The sequence below is a fragment of the Hesperophylax consimilis genome, chromosome 1, assembly GCF_061612785.1.
Source record: "Hesperophylax consimilis isolate HC1 chromosome 1, BYU_Hcon_1.0, whole genome shotgun sequence".
Classification (NCBI taxonomy): Eukaryota; Metazoa; Arthropoda; class Insecta; order Trichoptera; family Limnephilidae; genus Hesperophylax; species Hesperophylax consimilis.
This window is the reverse complement of record NC_142836.1, coordinates 42426607-42450702: the sequence shown is the minus strand read 5'-3', so window position 1 is coordinate 42450702 and position 24096 is coordinate 42426607. Positions and strand designations below refer to the sequence as shown.

The 24096-nt window shown below is 30.7% G+C and overlaps 1 protein-coding gene across 6 annotated transcripts; it reads left to right on the top strand.

Annotated features, from left to right (window-relative positions):
* Positions 1–1624: 1624 nt before the first annotated feature.
* LOC149426950 (endocuticle structural glycoprotein SgAbd-5-like) lies at positions 1625–23972 on the top strand. 6 transcript variants are annotated; one of them, XM_089639253.1, is made up of 4 exons: positions 1625–1777; positions 3746–3852; positions 10975–11194; positions 23494–23972. In XM_089639253.1, the coding sequence occupies exons 1-4, from the start codon at positions 1766–1768 to the stop codon at positions 23542–23544; spliced, it is 390 nt and encodes a 129-aa protein (XP_089495379.1). In that variant the 5' UTR covers positions 1625–1765; the 3' UTR covers positions 23545–23972. The 6 variants fall into 6 exon arrangements, with proteins under 6 accessions (XP_089495379.1, XP_089495343.1, XP_089495365.1 ...); XM_089639217.1 differs by lacking the exon at positions 23494–23972 and adding an exon at positions 22638–23470; XM_089639239.1 differs by lacking the exon at positions 23494–23972 and adding an exon at positions 21555–21782.
* The last annotated feature ends 124 nt before the right edge of the window (positions 23973–24096 follow it).

Sequence of the window (24096 nt, the reverse complement as noted above, 5' to 3'; positions counted from 1 at the left end):
AGATTTTTCCAGGCGAAAAATTATTACCACGTTTCTACAATAATTATAATAATAATAATAAGTGTTTTATCATATTTTTTGCTAACAAATAGATATAATGATATCCTCACTGGGATCTCCCGTGCTGAGGATTTCATTCTATGTATAATAATTATAAGAAAATTAATATTACATCAAAGTTACACATGAATTTAATTATGAACATATATTATCATGTAGTATACATTTGTTTTTTTTATAAATAATTTTAAAATAAGTAAGATAGTGTTTTTTGGTATAGTTCAGTTGATTCTGTTTTAGTCTGTGTTTGATCTCAGTAAATTTTCTATTTCAGATCTCCCTATGTTAAGTATCCAGCTTTTTATTTGAGATTTAAATGTTAAAGTGTTGAGGTTTTTGGGTGAGAGTGGTATTTTATTGTAGAGTTTAATACTATGATATAAGAAGCTTTTTTGCCCAAAAGTTGTATTAGTAGTTATTTGTTGGATAAGTTTTTGACCATAAGATCTAGTGTTTCTATTGTACGTGTTTGTTGTTATTTCTCGGGTTTTGTACTTATGAATGTAAATGAGTATAGTTTTAGAATATAGTTGTTTAATTGACATGATGTTAAGATTGGTGAAGATTTCTTCAGTGCTAGTTCTTACAGGAACTTTCTGTATAATTTTCATTATGGCTTTTTGAGTTTTAATTATTGGATTTAGTAAATTTTTATTTGCACCCCTATTCGATAATACCGTATTCTAACAGTGATTGGCAGAGAGCCATGTAGATTTTGATTAAGACTTTTTTAATGAGCACATTCCTGATAGTTTTGAAAAAATAACTTAGTTTTTTAATCTTATTATCTAAATAGCTAATGTAATTGGTCCATTTTAAATTTACATCTATTTTTAGACATAGATACGTTATATGGTCAACGTTTTCTAATGAGTGACAATTTAATGCTCATAAGGGATGCGGGCTATGAATTTTCAAGTTATGGTTTTCTTCAGAGTTTATTGTATTTTTTATTTTGAATTTGGTTTTATTAGCATTTAGTGTAAGTGAATGGTAGTCTAGCCATTTTTTAATCCTGTTTAGGTGTTTTAATGCATAAAAAAGTCGTATTAAAATGGAAATCCACCATCAATCAACCCCTCAGGCCTCGTATTCTGTCAGAAAGTTGGAGTATTTCCGCTTGGAATATAAAATTCATATAATTGGAGTATTTCTAAAACTAAAAAAATAAAAACTGTTTTCGAAAGGTGATGAAATACCGCTTTCAAATTTTATAATTAGAAATAAACCTATTTTTTTCAACTGGCATTTTTTGTCTTAAATCACGCAAAATAGATTTTTTAATGCCCATATTTCAATATTTAAAACACAAATAAATAAAATAGCATATAACCGTATTGTCCGTACTAGAACTTTGCTAAAACTGTTTGTTTGTGCCACAAATCCAAATTTAAGTTTTGCTTGAAAAAGGCTGCACCCTGCGTAGCCGTTCGTCGTTAAGATTTTAAAATTATAAATAAAAAGGCTTCTCAGTTTGAGAAGCTCCGCACTAGAGCCTTGCTAGACCTCGGCTTGGCGAGGATTGCAGCGAGGTACACACAGGATTCATCCAAACAAAAGTGATGATTAAACCGGCTATAAGAATTGGCCACTTCGCCGATACCAGAACACTCTTGTAACAGATATCGTACGAATAACAAACTCACAATTTACGCTAACTTACACTTCTCTTCACAAGTCAGTGCATCGGTAGTACTTGGGAAAAATGCTGCGACTGGTAAGTCTGCCATAATGGCTCATTTAAAATAATTATGGAATTTAATTGTACAGATTATTAATTACAATTATATACAGTTAAAACAATTATCTAGAATGTATCGTTTTACATTTGCCGTTTATATTTTATCTTCATAAATATGTACAAGCGTGCAAGACGAAGACTTTCAGACGTTCAATTGGAAATGAATCTTTTTATGGGAAAGGTTCTATTCCAGGAATTGTGATATTTTTATGGGAAAGGTTCTATTCCAGGAATTGTAATGATTTTATGGGAAAGGTTCTATTCCAGGAATTGTGATGATTTTATGGGAAAGGTTCTATTCCAGGAATCGTGAAGTTTTTATAGGAAATGTTCTATTCCAGAAATTGTGATGTTTTTATGGGAAAGGTTCTATTCCAGGAATTGTGATGTTTTCACGATAGTGAAACATACAAACGACCAATTTAATAATAACTTTTTTTCACTTAGTAACTATTTTATTTCGTGATTTTTGAAATTTTTAATTTACTTTTATTTTTATTTAAATTTATATACTAAGAACATATTTCAAATAAAAGTTAACATGTTTTCCTTTACGAGAGTCAAAAGCTCGTGTGTAAAGGGAAAAAAAATAAAAATAAAAACTTAAAGTACATATGTAAATAGAAGGAAAAAAAATCATAAAAACATATGAAGTGAAGAGATTTTTGTTTTTTTTTTTTATATAATAATATAGAGTGAACTTAATGATCGTAGGCATGTAAAATAATTTGATAATAAATATAATAATATTATTTCTTCTTTAGCGCCGTTTTAATGGAAAACTCACCTCAAGGAAGCTTTAAGTAAATTATTTCACAAATTATGCTGACTTTATTAAAAGTAGCAAATGAATTTAAGAAAAACCCCACTTCAATTAACATCGTTGCACCGAAACGTGTAAGACGTATTTTATTGAATGTATTTTTCCGGATACTTTCGATTTCATCATAAATAGCTGTAGACAATCAACTGATGTCATAATTGAAAAACAAAACATATGTTGAAACGTTGTAGGATGCAACAAATTGAAATGTAAAATAATATTTTGTCATGCTTGACCGGTATCGTGATAAGTGAATAAAATTAAAATTAATGTTTTACAGACTTTAATTCCTGGTTTTTTAAATTTTTCAAATAACGAATCAAAGACAAAACAGCTTTTTACAATTAAAATTAAAGTTCAAGGCGAGTGCTTTTCAAATAATTATTGATTATAAGTAAATCTCTGTCGTTTTAAAGCAAATCACGTTTCACTAAAAATGCGTGAAGGTTAATTGTCCATTTTTAATATGCGGCAGTAATTACATTAATATTAAAGACAAATTGCAGATTGATATTGAATACACTAGATGATCTTATGTAAGTAAACCTGCGATAAATTATTGATGGGTACAATCTAGTTATTCAATTTGCATATTATCATCGACATCGTTCAGTTTCTAAAATAAACATATGAATTTGATGAATACTTGGATTAGCTGTAACATTTAAATGAACACATCCCAACGTACAAAATATTTTAATTAAGCGGAAAAATCTTATACTATTTCTACTAAAATAATTTTAACGCATCGATTCTATTGTAATTCATAGTATTAACTTCATTATATTTCTTAACTTAACTTATAATTAATTATAGTAGAGTTTTTTGATACCGGCGCCACAGGAACCATTCATTGGATAACCAAGACCTCTGCCGTAGATCACCCTAAGTGGTTTGCTACGTTTGGTGGTTTAGCAGGGGTGACCGGGTTTATCAAGTGGTCACTCCTGGACACACTGATTTCTAGATTCCTACCCACCCTCATACCTTTTTCCTTTCCAGAACTTCCTCTTCTTAAGAATACCCTCCATACAGCATTCCCAACGAGGGAAATTATTTACTTTGGGGTTTATGTAAAAAAAATAATACAATTTTCAAAACTATTTCTATGTAAATTTCAGGTATTAGTTTTGTGTTTCGTGGGTGCGACGTTCGCAGCCCCAGCTGAAGTCCCCACCATAATACAGTACGAGAGTGACAGTGACGGATATGGAAAATATAATTTTGCGTAAGTACATTTCTCATGTTATATAGGTACTTGACTGATTCACATAAAATTGTTCAATAATGAATAAAATGGTACCTAGTCCATAGCTTAAATTTAAAAAAATTTTAAAACCCACTTTTTAATATTTCTATTTTTGAGACCGATAATTCGTGGTGGAATTCCATTATAATATATTATAATAAAACAAATAAAAAACTTTATTCCACTTAATTTTATTTTGACCGTAACCGGTTTCAGCTCGTCAAAGCCATCTTCAGACTGGTACACAAAATTCTTAGTCTACGGTTTATATACACAACATATGGGGGAGGGGGGAGAGGGGTAGTTTATAGGGTTTTAATCAATTTTATTTGTTACTAACCCTATAAACTACCCCTCTCCCCCCTCCCCCATATGTTGTGTATATAAACCGTAGACTAAGAATTTTGTGTACCAGTCTGAAGATGGCTTTGACGAGCTGAAACCGGTTACGGTCAAAATAAAATTAAGTGGAATAAAGTTTTTTATTTGTTTTATTATAATATATTTTAAACCCACATTAATCCCGCGTTCAACATTCCCAACTGAAAAGTTCACCTTATGAAAAAAAAATAGTAATGAACTAGCGCAGAGACAAACAAATTACGGATATTATAATTTATTCTAAATTTTGTAAAGCTGAACGCACTTTGCCCACAGGATCAAGTTTTGGGTAATTATTCGGAATCGCTGGCCAGGGATAATACGAAATATTTTTAAATAAAACCTTCTGATTTACATGTTATATTTTCTCCTGCTTGATGTGGTTGGGTTATTATAGGTTAGGTTAGGTTAGGTCGGGTTATGTTAGCTTTTGGTTGGGTTATTATATGTTAGGTTAGGATAGGTTAGGTTAGGTTAGGTTAAGATAGGTTAGGTTATTATAGGTTAGGTTTCATTAGGTTAGGATAGGTTAGATTAGGTTAGGTCAGTTTGAGTTATTACCTATAGGTTAGGTTAAATAAAATAATAATAATACCTTAATAAATTGTAAATGCTTTTTGAGTTTGCACTTTTCGGCAGTACTTTTTTATAATTTACGTTATTCAATTGTTGTTGAAAAAAAAGACTAACTTTCACTTTGAGTTCGTCTGTTAAAGGTCAACTTCGAAGATGAGTGTTGAATGACCTTAAGAATCCGCTGTAATAAGAATATATTATGCACAGAATGCCAATTTACGTAAACGGCATCTTGTTGTGTATTCCCATGGAATGGAAGTGTTATATAATTTTTTCTAGTAGTTCTGAAAACAGTGAACCTGTGAGCGATACTAATCTTCCAATTTTCTCTTATTTAATAATAAAAAATTGCAAGAACGTAAAATTCTTAAATAACTATAATTTTTTACATCTTCTTCACACAGGAGGTCCTGAGAAAAATAATTTCCATCAGGGCGTATTCATCTTTGGGGATGCTGTGTGGAGGGTCTTTTAATGAAAAGAACGTGGGTATTTAATATACCCATGTTGTAGCAGGGAAGAAACACAGAGGCTGGCAAATCATTTCGCAGCCGAACTGTTGTACTCAAGAATGAGTCACACAAACGACCCGTTCTCATAATATGACAATCGCCAACTGTGTACCTGTGCCTAATGGATCAATGACGCTAGTTCCACGGAGCATCTTCCATTGAAATACCGGTAGAATAAAGACACATTCCCACCCGACGCCTTTTCTCTAAATATTGCAGTCCTTTTATTGACAAGAGAATCCATCAAAGGGATAACCTAAGTCGAGGGTCAATTTTTACTGATATTTTAGGGCTCCAGAACAGAGGTGGCTGCCAAATTTAACAGTGTGACGCACTTGCGATTTGTACAGGGTCAGCAGTTGTGTGCTGTTGTAAAAAAATATATATTTTAAATGTCTTCAGGCAGGTAGCTACCATAATCCTGAAAAAATACGAATAGGAAAATCAAAATAAAAACGACTATTTCACAATTGAAAACATCATATTTACTGAACTAAAGTCAAAGTTACCCATCTTTACGAAGTAAATCTCGCACAGATAAATTTACAGACAGACGAAATGCAAAAGGGTCGAGTTTATTTTATTTTTATTTTTTTAGAAAAACTTAATTTTTTTTATTCCCGGGTTACGAATAACCTGACAATACTTGAATATCTCCTACTACCATCACAGTAATATTAGAATGTTGTTTGTGTCGTGATGAAGGACTTAGCCAGCCAAGGAATTGAACTCCCGATACCTGGGTAGGAACGAGAGGCGATGCCAACTCAGTCACGACCGGTCAGTTCTACATGACTTCGTTACGCTCAATCATTAAAGTTGTTCATTATTATTAAGTTGTTGAAGGTCATACATATTTCTAGCATTTACTGTACTAACTGTAGTAAGTTTAATCCATGCAGCTAATAATGTTTTATACATTTGTTTTAGACCTAAGTAATATACAAATTAGAGGTGTAAACAAAGTTGGTTGTATTCATTTAATATAATTGTACTTAATCATAAAAATAATAATAAACGTGTTGTCAATGTTACGCGGCACGTAAGATCAGAACAGTGAAAAACTTGACTCACTATCATGGTGTTATTTTGATTAAAACGGCATTAAACCAGGCTCAAGGCCGGCTTTACCACACTAGTGTTACACAGTCGTGTGAGAATCTAATCAGTAGACGGTTAAAATAAATTTGGTTCATTTTTCTCAGATTAAATAAACTAAGTCAAATGTGTAAGTTGAAATATGATATCGACAAATATGACGCTTTATAAATAGGTCCCAATGGTCGAGTGGTTTATGACACCTTTCCCGGTGATACAAGAGATCCTGGGTTCAATTCCTACTCGTGACCGTTATCTATTTATTTTTCTGTGTCTTGTTTTGTTTCATGTTTAGAATTATCTTCTTGTTCAAAAATATGTATGTTTTCAGGGCGCCTGGGATGACTTAAAAATGTAATCTATAAGAACAATAATTTGAATAATCCAGATCTAGATTCTCAATTGCGATCTGCGACTCAAAACATAATGTTAATGGACTTACAATAATCTTTTCTGAAAAAAATATTGCATAACCAATTATAAAAAAAATAGTAGTTTAATTTCCAATACCAATGCAATTATTAACCATATCCGAATATTATTAATTTTGAACATTTAAATAATGCTTTTTATAAACGCCCAATATTAAATATATATTTATTTTTAAATGAACATGAATACGTGGTGGATATAATATCCATTTCAATGTATATAATCATATATATTTTAAAAGTAAGTGTACAATGTGCGAGCCGCTAAAACTCAGAAACGAGTCCCGATACTATCGAGGGAGCTATATGGTAGCCCTCTATCCATCATCCATAAGGTTCCCGTTTTTACCTGAAGGACGTGCTTTTGAAGATATAAGGGCTGGAAGTTTCGCCCTCTAGAATTTTCCAGAGAACAGTACAGAACATTCGAGAGCATTCGATAGCATTCCACAACATTCCAGAACATCCCAGAACATTCTGCAATGAATATTCAGAACATCCCAGAACATTCTCGAATGTTGTGGAATGTTCGGAATAGTCTGGAACGTTCGGGAAAATCCCGGAACATCCCAGATCATAATTAACTAAAAACGGGATAATAGTCCGTTTCCTGATAATTTTTTTGTACATTCTAAATCACGATAATACATTGATTTCTCTAAATATTACGTAACAAAGTTACTGTACGCGTCTCTATCAGTTTTTGCGCCTAGTTCTTTTAAACGATGCAACGGAGTTTGATAGGGTTTTCACTATCATAAAGAAAATTTCTTCTGGAAGGTTTATATATATAATACATGGATATTAAGGTAGAAAAAGGTCTAGCGACGCCGGGTACATGACAGCTAGTTATATTATAAAATTAAAATAAGAGGAAGAAAAAATAATAAAAAAAAAAGAAAAAAGAAACAAGTTTTTTAACCCCCAGCGTCTGAGGGTCATATATGACCGGGCGTCCATATTTTGCAAAAGTATTGCATAAATACATTTTTTGACGTTGGAAAGAGAAATAATAAATCTTTCTGGTTTATCTCAAACATTCATACTGGAATCCATTAATAAAATCCTAAAAATAGCCTAAATGAATAATTCATGTTTCGCGCCGCTATCGTAACAAAAGGTTTGACTTAAAAAAATATTTCAGATTTTTTATTATATGAATAAGATAAAATTGAAGGTGCAATTTTTCTTACAAATTTCCCAAACAAAACGAAAGTGTTTTTGAAATATTTCTCAATTTTTCTATGATCGGAGTAAAAAATTAAGTAAAAATGTTGTTAGCGTTTTTGACAACATTTTTCACGTTTGATATTAAAATTTTAGCATTTGGAAATGTAATGTTTATTTTAAATGCGTACAGCGGAAATATAATTTTATCTTGTTTATAAAACCGTATTTGTTATTACGGAAAATTAAAAAATAAGATGTATATAGCGCATTTGAAATACACAGAAAACATTGAAAAAATAAATAATAAATATATAAAATACAAAAATAAATAATACACAAAAAACACTGAGCGAATGTGATGAAAGTACTGAAGGGTTAATTGTAAATGGCATAAAATAATAATAAAAGTTCATATTAAATAATAATTTAAAAGTCAATAATGAGTATTTTAGTGATTTATTTTTGGGGTACTGTGCCGTTTTGCGCTTCATCATTTTTTAGCCGACGTTTCGGACAAAATGAAATTTTCCATCACCAGGATTGCATATTAAATCAAATACAATCGCTCCTGCGCGATTCTCCTAAACAATAATATTGTATTACGTAAAAATATCATTCAGGTATCTCTTATATACAGGTTAAATAATTATATTACATATGTTGAGAAATTTGAGGTGAATTGGTTTCAAGTCTGTGAAATTTTGAACTGCATGTTTAAATGACTGATGTTTTCTCAGCTAATTGATTTGCCAACCTACACATACTTTTCCCAAGCCAATTTAAAAGCAGATAAATCATGCAATTTTCATATTTCAATTAAACGTGATCATTTCTATTCACATTTCAACCTACTAAGAACCAACTGTCAGATTAATGTCTATTTCAAAAATAAACGGGTTTGATGAAAATTCGACAAAACTAATGTGAAACAATGTTACATCAATTCACACGTACTTGAATACCTTGTCAACCTAGGTGTGACAATTTTGAGGATGGGCAATTTTGAAATAAGAGATTTAAATGCATTTGAATTACTAATCCAATAATGTTACGAAATATTATGCTAAAAAATTAGTATTCCATTTCTTCCGATCTTTATCTCTAGTCGGTAACAAGCTCAATCTTCATTGGAGTTTGAAAAGCAGAAAATATTGGTTTTTGACACAGAGGTCGAGTGTTCAAAATCCGGGGTGGGCTAAAAGAGCTGGTATTAAAAAAAGGTATTTTGCTAGTTTGTATCTCACCTCAGAAAGATGGACTATTTCTACCTCTGTAGAGATTAAATATAATGAGAATGTTGCTTGATGGAGAAATTGAACAATTCTTAAAATTTCAATGTTAATTTTCAAGTTCTGTGAAAGATTTTTTCAAGTTCTGTTATTATTTCAGCTTTGTCTAGCAACTAGCCTATAATGATATAATAACAGAACTTGAATAAGACTTTTACAGAACCCGAAAATGAACATTGAAATTTGATGAATTGTTCAAATTCTCCGAAATTACCCGTCCTTTCTCACGTTCTGAAGTAGGGATGCTATAATTTCACTGGCTTCAGGCAGTAAGAACTCTTGTGACTTTTAAATCGTTTCGATCATTCCCAACACTAATCTAATACGAAATAAATTTTTGTATAAATTGTATATTCCCAGATCCACTGGTTATACTAGTGTCACGATTAAATTCAGCCTTCAACTATGATAAATCCATTAGCATCAAAATAACCACGAAGATCCTACTGATGAAACTAATGAAATAACTAATATTACGCCTTGTCTTCAATAATTCCTCACTCAATGCAATACCTTCTAAGATGTTGGCAGCTTAATTCGGTTTCATTGAACCTATACAAATTATTGCTTCAGTCAATGAAATTCTTATATTCAAGTATGGCCGTAACATTCATTGGGGATATGGAGCTGGACGACCTATTTACTCTAAAACTAGGAATACAGCACCAAACTTACGAAATTCAGCCTTTACTAATCGTTTACTAGCTTTGCTAAATTCCAAACCTGAGAAAATTCAACTTCTCTGAGGCTGGATATCACCAAAACAGGATCTTAATCCTGCAAACTGCATCCTTTAATGACGTACGGAGATGGTCGATGAAGAAAGCAGAAAAGCATGCAATAATTTTAACCGTGTAGGAATGCTGGTCACGTATTAAAAGTTTCTTCAGTGTTTAAAGAGATCAATAATTAATCTTATTCCTAGTAGAATCTCCCATTAAAATACTGGTAAAACAAAATTTGCATTTAATGCAAAATACCCAAATGTCGTCTGCGTTTGAACCGATTCCATGAATCGGTCCCAGAATTCCATGAATTGATCCCCGACAGTTGACTTCCAAGAGTTGGTCTCCGGAGAAATTTATCCCCCAGGCTTTTTTTTCTTTTATCCTTCCATCTGCCAGTTGACCTTTCGGATACTCCATCCCCCAAATAATTATTTCAGTTGTTTCACGTGCTTCCTTCCGTAAGTTGTCTTTTGTTATTTGGCGGTGTGTACTGTCTGCATACTCCTTCGGGACGCGGCATTATTGTTAGCATAAATATAAAATTTTATTATACGTCCGTATATCCTCTGTAGTTCTATAGAAATAACCTTTTGGGAATCAATTGCCCGCGGGAACAGGTGTTCGAGAGATCAACTGTTTAGGCATCAACTTTCCGGGGGATCAACTTTACGGTGAATCAACTTTTTTTTATTTTTATTATTTTATTTATTTTTGTAAGCGTTTCAAAATATAACAAGAGGTAAATTATATAAGAAAAACATAACATTATACAAGAAATGTCGGGGGATCCAGAGTCGGATAATCATATCTTTAAGTTAAGGAGATCAATCTGCCATATTTATCACTTTGGCACAAAATTACTAGTTTTTTTCAGAGAACTTGAAAATAATTTTAAATTTTGATGAACTTTTTACAGCTTTAAGACGTCTGATGGCATCGAGAGACAAGAACAATCGGAGGTTGTCAATGCAGGAGATCCGGAGAAGGAATCTGTGATTGTTCGAGGATCGTACAGCTACATTGGTCCTGATGGCGTGACCTACACAGTGACCTACATAGCCGACGAGAATGGCTTCCACCCACAAGGAGATCACCTCCCCGTGGCACCCCAGCTAATCGGCGAAGAACCTATACCGGTAAAATAACTTTAATTTCATTACCGGTACATTTTTTGTCGAGTCTTCTGACTCACGTATTGCTGTCACCTTTTGCCTCACTGTTTATAAATTAAATTATCTAATATTCTTTAAAAAAAAATTTTGTTAGAATACACTTAAAAACATTTTGCAATTTAGATGACCTAACAAATAACATTAAAAAAAACATCGTTGTTAGTAAAGCACTTATCTAAAAATCCCAGAAACATCTCCGTATTACGGGATCAATAATAATTCAGAATTGGTGTTGTTCATGATGCATATGCAAACCGAAGTGCGAGTCGAACTACGCATTATGAGAACGGATCGAAGCAACAAAGAGCGGCTTTTCGCGTCGTTTGCGGTTGCTTCGTTCCTTTTCCATAATTCGTGATTCGGCTCAGCAGTTCGGTTCGCATGTGTACACGTAGCTTTGACCCCAAGCTATTAATTTGTCACTCAAATTCATCAATTTCACCAATAAATTGTAATTTTACTCGTTGTTCATATTTAACATTTTTTTTAAATGATTGTTGGAAAGAAATTTGCCATAGAATTAGATTTTTCCTACGTACCTAAGTCAGTTTTTCTACAAATCTGTTAATTTTATATAGTGATTTCTTAACATACTGTTTTGAACTTTATTTCCTTTTGAATTCACAGTTTGGTATTCACATCTAGTTTCCAATAAGTCCCTAAATTTATTAAGACAGTTTTTTTATATTCAGCTATTATTTTATGAAATCTACGAAAAAAACTTTAAACTACGATCAATTTAAATAACAGATTTGCCGAAAAGCTTTTTTTTTTTTTTTTTTTTTTTTTTTTTTTTAATTTATTTGGAAAAGTTGACAGCAAATCTGTAATTATATAATGATACAATAATAATATTATTAATTATGCCAATTATGAACTTTCCACTGATGATTTTGTATAAGATGTGGGTTTAACGGTTTTAAACATGTCCAATAAATTTATATTATATTTGTTACTTATATTAACATTTCGAGCACTCGATTAACCAACTTATTAACAATTTATTTTTTGTTTGTTCATGTGAAGCAGGTACTTTGGGATGTGACATGATAATTTAAAATATATCAATAACTTAGTAAACACCATTTTTATTTTTTATACTTAATGCCGACGGGGTTTTGCTCCAACCATGGCTTCTAGAAGGCGGTACAATACTCTACTAAAATCTACAAGAAACACGTGTTACCAATATAAGTATAAACGTAAAGAAAAAAACATTAATAGCAAAGTCATCAGCAACCAAATCAACCTAAATAAAAGTTCGATGCTTAGGTTGTTCCCTATTGACAAAGAACACTCTCTTCCCAAGCCCCTACCTACTTCTGTCACCTCCTCCACTGAGACTCAGCTCACGTTTTTACAACCCAAGCTCAATGGATTTGGTAACACATGTTACTTGTAGATTTTAGTAGGGTACTGCCCTGAAGAAGCTATGGTTGTTTTGAAACCCGGTAGGCATTAAGTATAAAAAATAGGGTTTGAAAAAAGTTTTTGTTTCATTATTTTTTTTTGTTTTCCCTTCTCATTCGTAATCATGCACAAACACGCTGCATGCTGGATTAAAAATGTTTTATATATTTTAAACTAAACCTGTAAACTGAAATGATTATAAATAATAAACAGGTATGCATGTGGTGCCAAAATGGCATGTAAAATTATTCCTGGATTTGCTATTCATTTTTGGTGGTTTTTACAGAAACTCTCATGGTGAAGGTGTTATTTGTTCATGATAAAATTTTTAGTAATGTTTTTGGAGAAAAAATAATTTACTAATAGGTTCAGCTATCTTACCCGTAAAAGGCTTAGTACAAATGTTTATAATTTTAATATATACATTTTTGAGAAGAATTCTGTGTTAACAACATAATCGTAAAATAGCCGTAAAAGCCATTTCACTTGTTTTATTATATATTTCGAATAATTTTTCCTTTATAACGGCAGTGCTGTTTTCATCAAAATTAATATTTTTTCATATATTTTTTTCCAAATCTAATTCTGCAATAATTGCTCACTGTATGAATAAAGTTGACTAAAAGCTATCCGAAGTACACTAGTCATAGTACTGTCGTCAAAAGTACTAGTGACATAGTAGCGTCGTTAAGAGTACTAGTGTCATAGTAATGTCGTTAAAAGTACTAGTTACAAAGTAGCATCATTAAAAGTACTAGTGACATAGTAGCGTCATAAAAAGTACTAGGGACATAGTACTGTCGTTAAAAGTACTAGTGTCATAGTACTGTCGTTAAAAGTACTAGTGACACAGTACTGTCGTTAAAAGTACTAGTGACATAGTAGCATCCTTAAAAGTACTAGTGTCATAGTAATGTCGTTAAAAGTACTAGTTACATAGTAGCGTCATTAAAAGTATTAGTGACATAGTACTGTCGTTAAAAGTACTAGTGTCATAGTACTGTCGTTAAAAGTACTAGTGACATAGTAGCATCCTTAAAAGTACTAGTGTTATAGTAGTGTCGTTAAAAGTACAAGTGAACATTTAACGACTTATTAATAATAAAATATGCAAATCTGGTAGAAAAATGTTACGTGTTATGTACGACTGCGTAGTTTACTCATACTAAACATGTGATACTATTTCAGCAACTGATTCTTCAAGGTTTAGGTGTTATAGAACCTGCTTCCAGTCCGCTCGCTCCCGGAGTCGTAGCCTCACTTCTGGGATAAATTATGTCAAAAATGATATAACCTGTGTATGTTGCTTTTCCTTTTTATTAATTTAAAATAAGTTCATTAGAATAAATTTACCAAAAGGCGGCCCTAGTATTAATTATAATAAATAACGACATTAATTAAGGATTTAATAATTAATACCAATTTACTTATAATATATAATGTTACAGACATTGAGAGAATCTCTGCTGAGCTCGTTTCTTAACCCCGGTGTAGTTGCTTCACTCCTGGGATAGAAATATATTAGAATAATTATATTACCTGTACATTATATTATATGTTATATGTGAATTATTTCATTGCCAATATTAATATATTACTGATATTTGTAGCATATATATAATATAAATACAAATACATAGAACATTAACATTATATTATTATTATTTTACGAAAATTATTTAAAATATTGTTGCTTTATTTATATTTTATTATAACGTTTGTAAAAAAACTATGTGAAAAATATATTTAATTACGTTGCCATTTACCATACTACCCCACTTCGTTAAAAAATATTGTTTAAGTTTAAATTTTCATTACATTATTTATAATTTACGTAGCAATCCTATGTCTCTGTCCAAAACTTTGGAAGATGAATTTCGATAACTTGAATTTGTTATTTATTTAAATATGTTGTAAAACCGATATTATTAAATTATTCTAAAATTGATTTTAAAATTTTAGGAATTTATACTTCGTATCCTTGTATTGAATCGTGATCAGCCTCTGCTTAAAGAAATCCAAATAACGCTGATGTAGAAATATACATAGAAATAAAACTGTGTAAATAAGTTCATTTAGGTTTTATATCATTATAGAAATTTACGAAAACCTTTAAAAAAAACTATTTTTTTCTAAGGCGTTGCGTACTGATCCTGATATTTATTATTTTGTTTTATTTTAGGGAGCGCTGTTAGACCAGCATAAAAAAACGAAGAGTCGAACGAACGTCAGAGTTGAAATATTGCTAATGTTCAATTCATAGTCTGTCCAATTCATAGTCTGTCCATTTCCGTATTGATGGCATTTTAGGTTCACATTTGGCTTATTTGTTGGTGCCTAGGAAAATATCTGTAAAGTAAATAAAATCGTATTTATTTCCACTTCAAATGATGGGATGCAATGATATTACAATATATATATACGCGCTGTAGAAATCTCAAAGTGGCAAGTAAAAAGCATGTCAATTGTAGTGCTTTCTATTTCGTAGTTTTAGTTCTACACTATCACGCGTCGCGTAAGATCGTGTGCTACCTCTAAGTAAATTGCCTTAAAAGTGCCACAATGCCGTCGTGTATGTTGAGGAAGTGTTTTATTTACTCGTAAAACACTAGTAAAAGCTATGGAATAACATTTAATTTGTAAATACACGAAAGTTACTTTTCTATAATTATAATTAATTCAGTTGTTTCCTCCAAAAATACAAACTAAACTTCACTGTTTAAAATAGTCTAATCAATCTGTTTATTTATGTGCATGCGGTAAAATAACATACAAAACAGCAGTAACAACGATTATCAACAAGAGTCGTTGCTCTATTATAGCACGGCACTGACTTATTACTCACCCCTCAAGATCTATCAGGCGCCAAGAATAATAGTCCTTGAGGGAGTATTCGACTCAACTTCTGAATACGAAAACGCCGCCGGGTCCTATCGTTTATTTCGTTCATACACATACATATTTTTGAATAGTGTTCTTTGTCAAACATAAGCAACTATTGAATTAAGAATTTATTGGAAACGGCAAAAAGAGTTTTTTTTATCGGAATTTTAATTTTAAGACAATAATAATTGTAGATATATTGTAACGTCATTGCTAGGAAGACTATAAAGTGCTAGATAATTGTACACTATTAAGAAATGGTTACGATTTTCAAAAAATAATTTAAAAAAATTAGGTGGACGTATTCAAGCTCTTTCGTGTAATTTATAAAATTAAATGTGTGACACTATTTTCAGGAAGATGTTTACGGTTCTGATTTTTGCGCTCCTCTTCCTCCCGGCATCATAGCCTCACTTCTGGGATAAATAACTGTGTCAAATATATTCACGGCTAACATTTTCTTAATTTAATTTTGTGGAAACAACACACTTTACTTAACCAATTTAAACAATTGAACAAAAATGGCCCCTAAAATACGCGCATAAGAAATTCAATCTTAAAATTTTATACTTTTGTTTAGCTTCACTTTTTTCCATTTAAATAATATTTTGTACTGACAAACAGTTTTATTAGAACTTAGGCAAAAATACATTGAATCTATATCGAGAAATACGCAAATGAAAACATTGGGACTACAATTATTAGAATTTATTTTAAATGGATAGATATTTGTTAGTATTCGGTCGAAACCCGATTGGTTGAAATAAGAGTTTTAATAAACTTTAAGTAGGCATTAGTAACAAGAATAAATTCATTTTGACATGTGCCTTCAAACAAAGAAAATGTATTTTAACTTGAAAAAAGTCGTTGTTATTTCCAAACCGTGCGTGCCCAACATTTGTACACGGTTGACACTTGTCACATGAGAACGGATCGCTTCTACGATTCGTTCTTAAGTTCTACAGCTCGGCTGTGGAACGAACTGCCGGCCTCTGTGTTTCCTCCCTCCTACAACATGGGACTCTTCAAGACCCATGTTCACTCCTTCCTCTCCACAAAAAGACCCTCCACACAGAATCCCCAAAGATGACATAGGCCCTGAGGGAAATTATTTTCTTCAGGGCCTCCTGTGTGGAGTTAATATAAAAAATAAAAAAAAACCCTTGAAAATAATTTAATCGAGTACCTATTTATTTAATTCTCTTTGATAAATAATATTTTTTTCTTACTTCCTGACTCATTTTACCCGAGATTTCAACACACTTTTTCTTATTTAAAAAAATAGCAAGCTGTGTAAGGACATGGTTTATTTATTTACTTAATTGTCAAGGCAAAGCCTGATGCTAAATAGTATTTTTTTATTAATTTTTATAACGAATTGGTAAACATTATAAATATAAAAAAATGATAAAGATAAATTGAAGCTTTTGCTATCGTTTCCTTTGAGTAGAAATACAAATAAATATTCTAATTACTCAACAAAAAATATTAACGTAAGCTTCTAAAAAATGTATTTATTCAATAGAAATGTACGAACGAACAAAAGAAACAAGAAAAGAAATACAATATTTAGGCTAAGGTTATCTGTGACAGTTTCTCTTGATTAACTTTTTTGCGTTCTTATAAAATTGTTTAAGGCGATGCACTACGTCGTGAAATATTTTAAATTGTAAAATAAACAATAATAACCCTTACGTAGATGGCGATAAGGTTTAAATTCCCGCCAACACCATCCGCCTGTTTTGATTTATGAAAGAAAAAAACATGGCCAAAAAGTGCCTTTTATTTTATTTTGTGGATGTTAAGGCATAAATATTTAATTTTTTTCGGTCATTTTATAAATAACTTAATTTGCCACATTATACAATAAAATCATAACCGAAAATGGGTTCGTAAGTAGGAGATTTTGAACTTAAAAGCAGTTTTTATAGGCCTGATACATTATTTTTTTCTGGGCTTATAAAAAGACTTATCTAAAAAATACTCGATTATTTCAAAGGCCAAGATGTATTCTACTCGCAGTATTTAATTAAAGCATCTGAAACATTTCTAGGCGACCAAATTTTCAAACCAAAAACACATGATTTTGCATTACTACGTATGGCATCGCCTTAAAAAATAAATAAAAACCACTTAGCGCTTGAAATCGAGCTTTTCTTGACTCCGTTTGCCAAGCGATTTTAATGTCGATTACCTATATTCGTGATGATATAAGACATACCAAGAATATGTACATTTTTGGTTTGTTGCTTCCCCTTAATTGCACCACAGAAATGACGTCGTGATATAAAATTATCTGGGTTTATCAGCCAATTGATAGAACATGGTGTTTTAATTTCTTCCCAGATATCACCGTTCGCAAGTTTACAAACAGATGATCAACTTTTCAGCTAAGATTGTTATGGAAACATCTACGAACTTCTATGAATAACAAACAATTTTATAGAAAAATATACTGGTATTAATGTCTATGTACATATCCATTTTATTCATGTCTTAACAATTCTGATTGACATAACTATTCATTTTCATTCTTAACAGTAGTTACGGGAAAACTCATGAACTTCTAATATTCACAATGCGTTTTAAACCTTCACTGTGCTGGTATTAATTACTATGCAAATGTTCATATCTAATATATCTATACAACTCTGTCAACACTATCATTTTTACTTTTAACAATACACAAAGCATGTGAACATTGAGAGATATTTACTATACCTAAAATAGTTAAGGAGCACGAATTAAATAAAGCCGTATATTCAAACATTGTTTTATATTATATTACAGACATTGACAAGCTTTCTGCCGAAGTCAAATCGACTTAATCCTGGTGTAATTTCTTCGCTTCTGGGATAAAAATATGTTAAATTAATTTTAATTACGTATGTAATATGTATAATTTATTATTATTATTATATTGCATAAAAATACAATATTTATATTTTTAATTAATATAATCATTTTTTTATAAATCTGATGGCAGTTAATAAAAATATGTATTTTATATGAATAAGGTATGTATGTTTGCAAAAAAACTATTATATTTCTAATAACTTTTCTGTTTGTTATATCAACAAACATAATAATATTATTACTCCATGTTTTATTTTACTCTTACAATATGTTATTTAAAATGTTTACAAACAACCTTTACCTAAAGCTTAGTATATATTTAATATTTGTAGAGGCAACTATTTAAGGTAAATAGTTGTCTCTACCTAAAGCTTAGTATATATTTAATAGTTGCTTCTACATAAAGCTTAGTATTTATTTAATATTTGGATGATATAATATGTTTGATACTTTTATTATATGTGTGATACTTTTATTATATGTTTGATACTTTTATTATATATTTGATACTTTTATTATATGTTTGATACTTTAATTATATGTTTGATACTTTTTATTTATTTAAAAAATAATCAACACTTATAAAGTTATAAACACTTGAATTCTTTTTTATAAAACCAACGTGTTACGTAAGCAATGCTCACTTCATCGTGGTTTACTTAAAATAGTTTTAAGTAACCCCTGAAGAAGTGAGCATTTCTTACGAAACATGATGGTTTTTAAACATTAAAAGTGGTTAAAAATAAGTGTTGATTACTTTATATAAAATCGTGTCACAAAATTTGAATTTTGAAAAATTACACTTAATTCCTCCTGATAATATGCAATATTCTACCTATATTTATATAATGTAGTCCACTATCACTACTTGTAAATGCAACTATATACCATCAATAAACACATTTCATTATGGCTTCCACAGTGATATCAGAATACATAACATTTGCAAGACATTTTTTTCAGATTTTTCAGTTCTATATAATATGTCCTGGTATCATATTTTAAGTTTAGAATTATTTGTCAGCTGACTAATGGCCCTCAAACACTGTGAACCCTCCCTGGTCTCCTTACTTACTGGATATTTTTAGATTCCTCCTAGTTGATGACATTTATTTAATCACCCTATTCAATCCCATCGTTTGTCTTTTTTAAATCGGTTTAAGTCAATTTAACACATCGGTGTTCATCATTGTTTAACACGCTTAAGGCAACTTCATCACTCTATGTTCTTACTTTTGTCGTTGGAAGGTATTTCATCGCATCTTTTGGTTATTATTTTTTTTAATGTGGTACTGTTTTAGGAAGATGAAGTACGAGTATTACGACCATCCGCTGCGTTACTTCCCGAAGACATAGGTTTACTTCTGGGATAAATTATGTCGCAATACTTAACCCTTAACCCAATAATTTGAAAAAACTGTTATAACAAAAAGCATTAATTGAATACTATGAATCAAGTCAACACAATTATTCCCAAATGGTCTCTAATTCACCAACGCACGTTAGCATTACAACTATACAGTTGAAATGGAATTATTTTTAATCCGTTATCTTTTTGTTGAAACCGGTTGAGTCGATATGTCAAAATGTAATGCTTTTGTCATGTAGTCATTTAATAATAAAAACCTTAACAGAATATTATTTACGATTATATTTCTACACACTTTTCTATCTAAATACCAACCAACTTAATATTATTGATACACGTTGTATTTTATTCTCACAATACAATAACAATATTTCATAATTTCCATAAAACAACCCCTACATAAAGTTTAATAAATTGTATTTGGAATATTTGGATAGTATGTTTGATAATTCTTATTAATATAATTTTATTTGTTATCTTCGCAAAATAACACTTTTTCCTCCATATAACGTGCAATATTCTATATATTTTTTTGTTTATGTTATGTACTCTGCTGTAACCGCTTATAAATGATAACTATTTACCGGAAATAGGCACACATTTAAAAGGCTTCTAATTTGATTCCAGAACACATCGAAATGTCATTCTCTCGAAAATTTAGTTCAATAAAATGTGTCTTGGTATCATAATATGAGTATAACTTCTACTCGTAGTGTGAACTTTTTTTGCAGCTAACTCGATTGCTGTAATTTCCGCTTCCGAATTTTTTTAGACCTTTCCTTTTTTGAATTTTATTACATCACACCGTTTGTTCATATTTAATTGTATCGTTTTTTGTCCTTATTCCTTCTATACCTAATTTGCTTAAGGCCGTTTCATCGCTATTTCTTATTATTTCTGTCGCTTGAAGCATTTTTTTCACACCATTTGTAATTTTTATAATTAAATGTGTAACACTATTTCAGGATGGTTTTGTACCACCACCCTCCGCCCCCTTCCCGCCCGGAGTCATAGCCTCACTTCTGGGATAAATTACTTCGCAAAACTTAACTTTTAACCCAATAATTAAAAATAAAAGTTATAAGAGAAAGTATGAATTGAATATTACACATTAAGTCAACAAAATTGTTCCTGAATTCACGTAAGCACATTAGCATTACAAATAATAAATGCAATTATTTTTTATCCGTTATCGTTTTGTTTCGGCTCGGTAGATATGTTAAAAATTAATGCTTTTGTAAAAATAAGACTTTAACCGTTTTGTTTCATATGGTAATTTAATTATAAAGGTACCTACACAGAAGAGAACTTTGCCAAATTGATAAAAGCGATTGCCACTTTCCTAATTTTATCGAGTGTGATTCACCCTATTTTATAAAATTTATGACAATTCTAATGACCCGACTTGACTGAGGAGAATTTTTCCAAAATGTGCAAAAAAAACAATAGTAGGTATGTTTTCTTTTATCATGTTGCGAAGCGAAGAAATTGCATTAACGTAGAAATTCCACTCAGAAAAGACTTCATCAATTTTAATGTCAATGGAGACAATGATTTTCTTTTTCTGAGATAACACTATGGAATACCACTGAATTCTCTAGGTTAACAATTTATTTTATGTAAAATTTTATTTTGTGCATATCCAAAATATTCATATCAAACATCTGGTTGGTATTAATCTTCATTTTCACTTTTAACAGTAATATCTATTAACAAATGTAAAAAAATGTAATACACATCACGACACATAATCAAGGAGCATGTCACAAAATTTGCCATTCATTCGATGTTTGATTTATATTACAGAGAGTGAGAAAAGTTCTGCTGAAATCCTTTTCCAAAAATTCTGGAGTAGTTGCTTCGCTTCTTGGATAAAAATGTCGTAAACGTCTAATTACGTGTCTATTGTACTACTATTACCTTGGGTATATTATTTGTATGCTTAGTCTATGGTAAAGCTGTCATTAAGAGTACATAATATATAATAAAAGTAGTCAATTTGGAATTAAAAATGGTTAACAACTTATTTTAAATCGTAGAACTGTTAATAATGTATATTTTTTAAAGATAGTGTAGTTCTGTAAAATAACTATTAGAATTTGTATTAACCTTTTTACAATAAATAATATAAATATGTGCTATCCACTTTAAGGTTACTTATTTCAAATATAACAATTCCCAAATAGTCCCTTTGTCCAAACCTAAATACTTATACTCTGTTTTAGACATTGTTAATCTATTATTATTATTGACATATTATAACACTAATCACAAATACTATGAAAAATTCTATTTGTTTTGTAATCAGACTAAAGATTCATATAAATATGATCGAATGATACCTGATTGTTGGTGAATGCATGAAATAAATTATTTTCAAGAGGTAACCCAAATTATTTCTATTATAAATGTGATTGATACATGCACAGAGAAAATAAGAATTGATAATATGTTAAGGAATTCTGGAAATGATTGGTAATCCGGTTAAAAACGGGATTGCAGTGCTTAACGAATGAATTAACAAGTTTCTTGAAAAACTTTTAGTTTATGCACGTGCACGACATCATGAAAACCTGTTAATTTATTCGTCGAGGCCTGCATTTCAAGAATTTCTTAGTAAATTATCAAAACTCATTTTTCTCCATGTGCATTGTAAGATCCTTGCAAGCAGTGAACTTACATCCTTTCCCAGTCTTGGTTTTCGTGACAATAAGCTACTGTCTACATTTTCTCTATGTGTATTATAAGATCCTTGCATGCAGTGAGGCGTAATTCCTTTCCCAGTCTGGGTTTTCGTGATGATAAGCTATTGGCGACATTTTCTCACGATTTTTATTCCGTGAAATATGTCTTGATATCGACGATAAGTTGTATGGACCTGTTTTCCAGCCAATTGACATCCCCGCGAAAAATCTATACCTAGGGGTTCCACCGCCGCTACACTTTCCTGCTGGAGTCATCGGATCATTACTCGGCTGAGGCAAATTTCATCACATCATTTGTTGACTATCCGCGGCCATCATCTTCATTGAGCAGTCGTGTTCATAACTTGTACATACACAGAGCAGATTACATATAATATCCATGTCAACAACCATATCTTTCGGTTGTGTATTGAACATATTATGACTTTAACTACATATTTTTTTAATTGAATTACATTGTTATTTAAAAAAAAATTATTAATTTATTTTAACATAGAAATTTTTATTTAAATTAACATAATAAGTACATATTTCAAATTATAATTAAAACATATTTACCTTTACGAGAGTATAATACTCGTCTGTAAAGGGGAGTTACAAATTGACATTTTCCTTCTAAGCAACAGATTAGCTATACCACCTTCTTGAAGTCCGTTTACACTATAGCTTTGATATTATGTGTAATGTTATCGATACAACTTCGAATGATTCTGAAAATACATTTTTTGTTGTACTTATGTAAAAATAATACAATAAAAAAATACTTTGAAAACTGACTATTATTAGGGTCTTGCAAAGTTAAGAGATAATACTCGAAGAAAAAAAATAAACACTTGGTTTTTAAGTAGAACACTAACTCCGTAACACAAAAATTAACATAATAACATTGAATAATATAGATATATTTTTGTAGAACTTCGTAACACAAAGGCTTAGTAGTATTTTACTTACGATTTTTCATAAATAATACATTATTAACTGTTTTTCATAAATACATTATTAACTATTTTTCATTTGTGTATCATGTACTTTTATCACAGGGGAGTTTACACAAACACGATGTCCGCTTCAATGACCGAAGGCTGCCATAAGATGAACTCACTAGAAAACCAACTATTTTTAGGGATTCTTATACAAAAGGTTAAACTTTATAAAACAAATTGAAATATAAAAAATATTTCATTTTTTTATTGGAACTTCTTTTCATTGACTTTTGAAGGTTATACCTATCAATGTATTATATTAGCATTGGAGAAAAAGATTATAATTATAAAACGAAATAGAACAAGACACAGTCTCATCTGGGAATCGAACCCAGGATTCTTGTCTTACCGGGACAATGCATCTAACCACTCGGCCATTGGGACCTAATTATTATATTTCATTTTTGTCTTACTTAATTTTTAAAAATATTTTTTCTTGTTCTGTTTCATGTTTCCTTTAGATTTGCTAGTATTACCTATTCTTCAATACCTACGTTCAGTCAATTTTTACCTAAAATGTTTTAATAAAAGCAGTTCAAACCTTTTGTTTCTTATTTATTTCATACCTATAGCACATATTCAATTATGTTATTAGGTGGCCCATAAACCTTCTCTTCTAAAACATATTCACAAATATTTAAAAAAAAATTGTAAGTCACC

Coding starts and splice junctions, on each gene's coding strand:
- LOC149426950 (XM_089639217.1), top strand. Junction 3,853..10,974: donor TATGGAAAATATAATTTTGC/GTAAGTACATTT, acceptor AACTTTTTACAG/CTTTAAGACGTCTGATGGCA. Junction 11,195..22,637: donor TCGGCGAAGAACCTATACCG/GTAAAATAACTT, acceptor CCTGTTTTCCAG/CCAATTGACATCCCCGCGAA.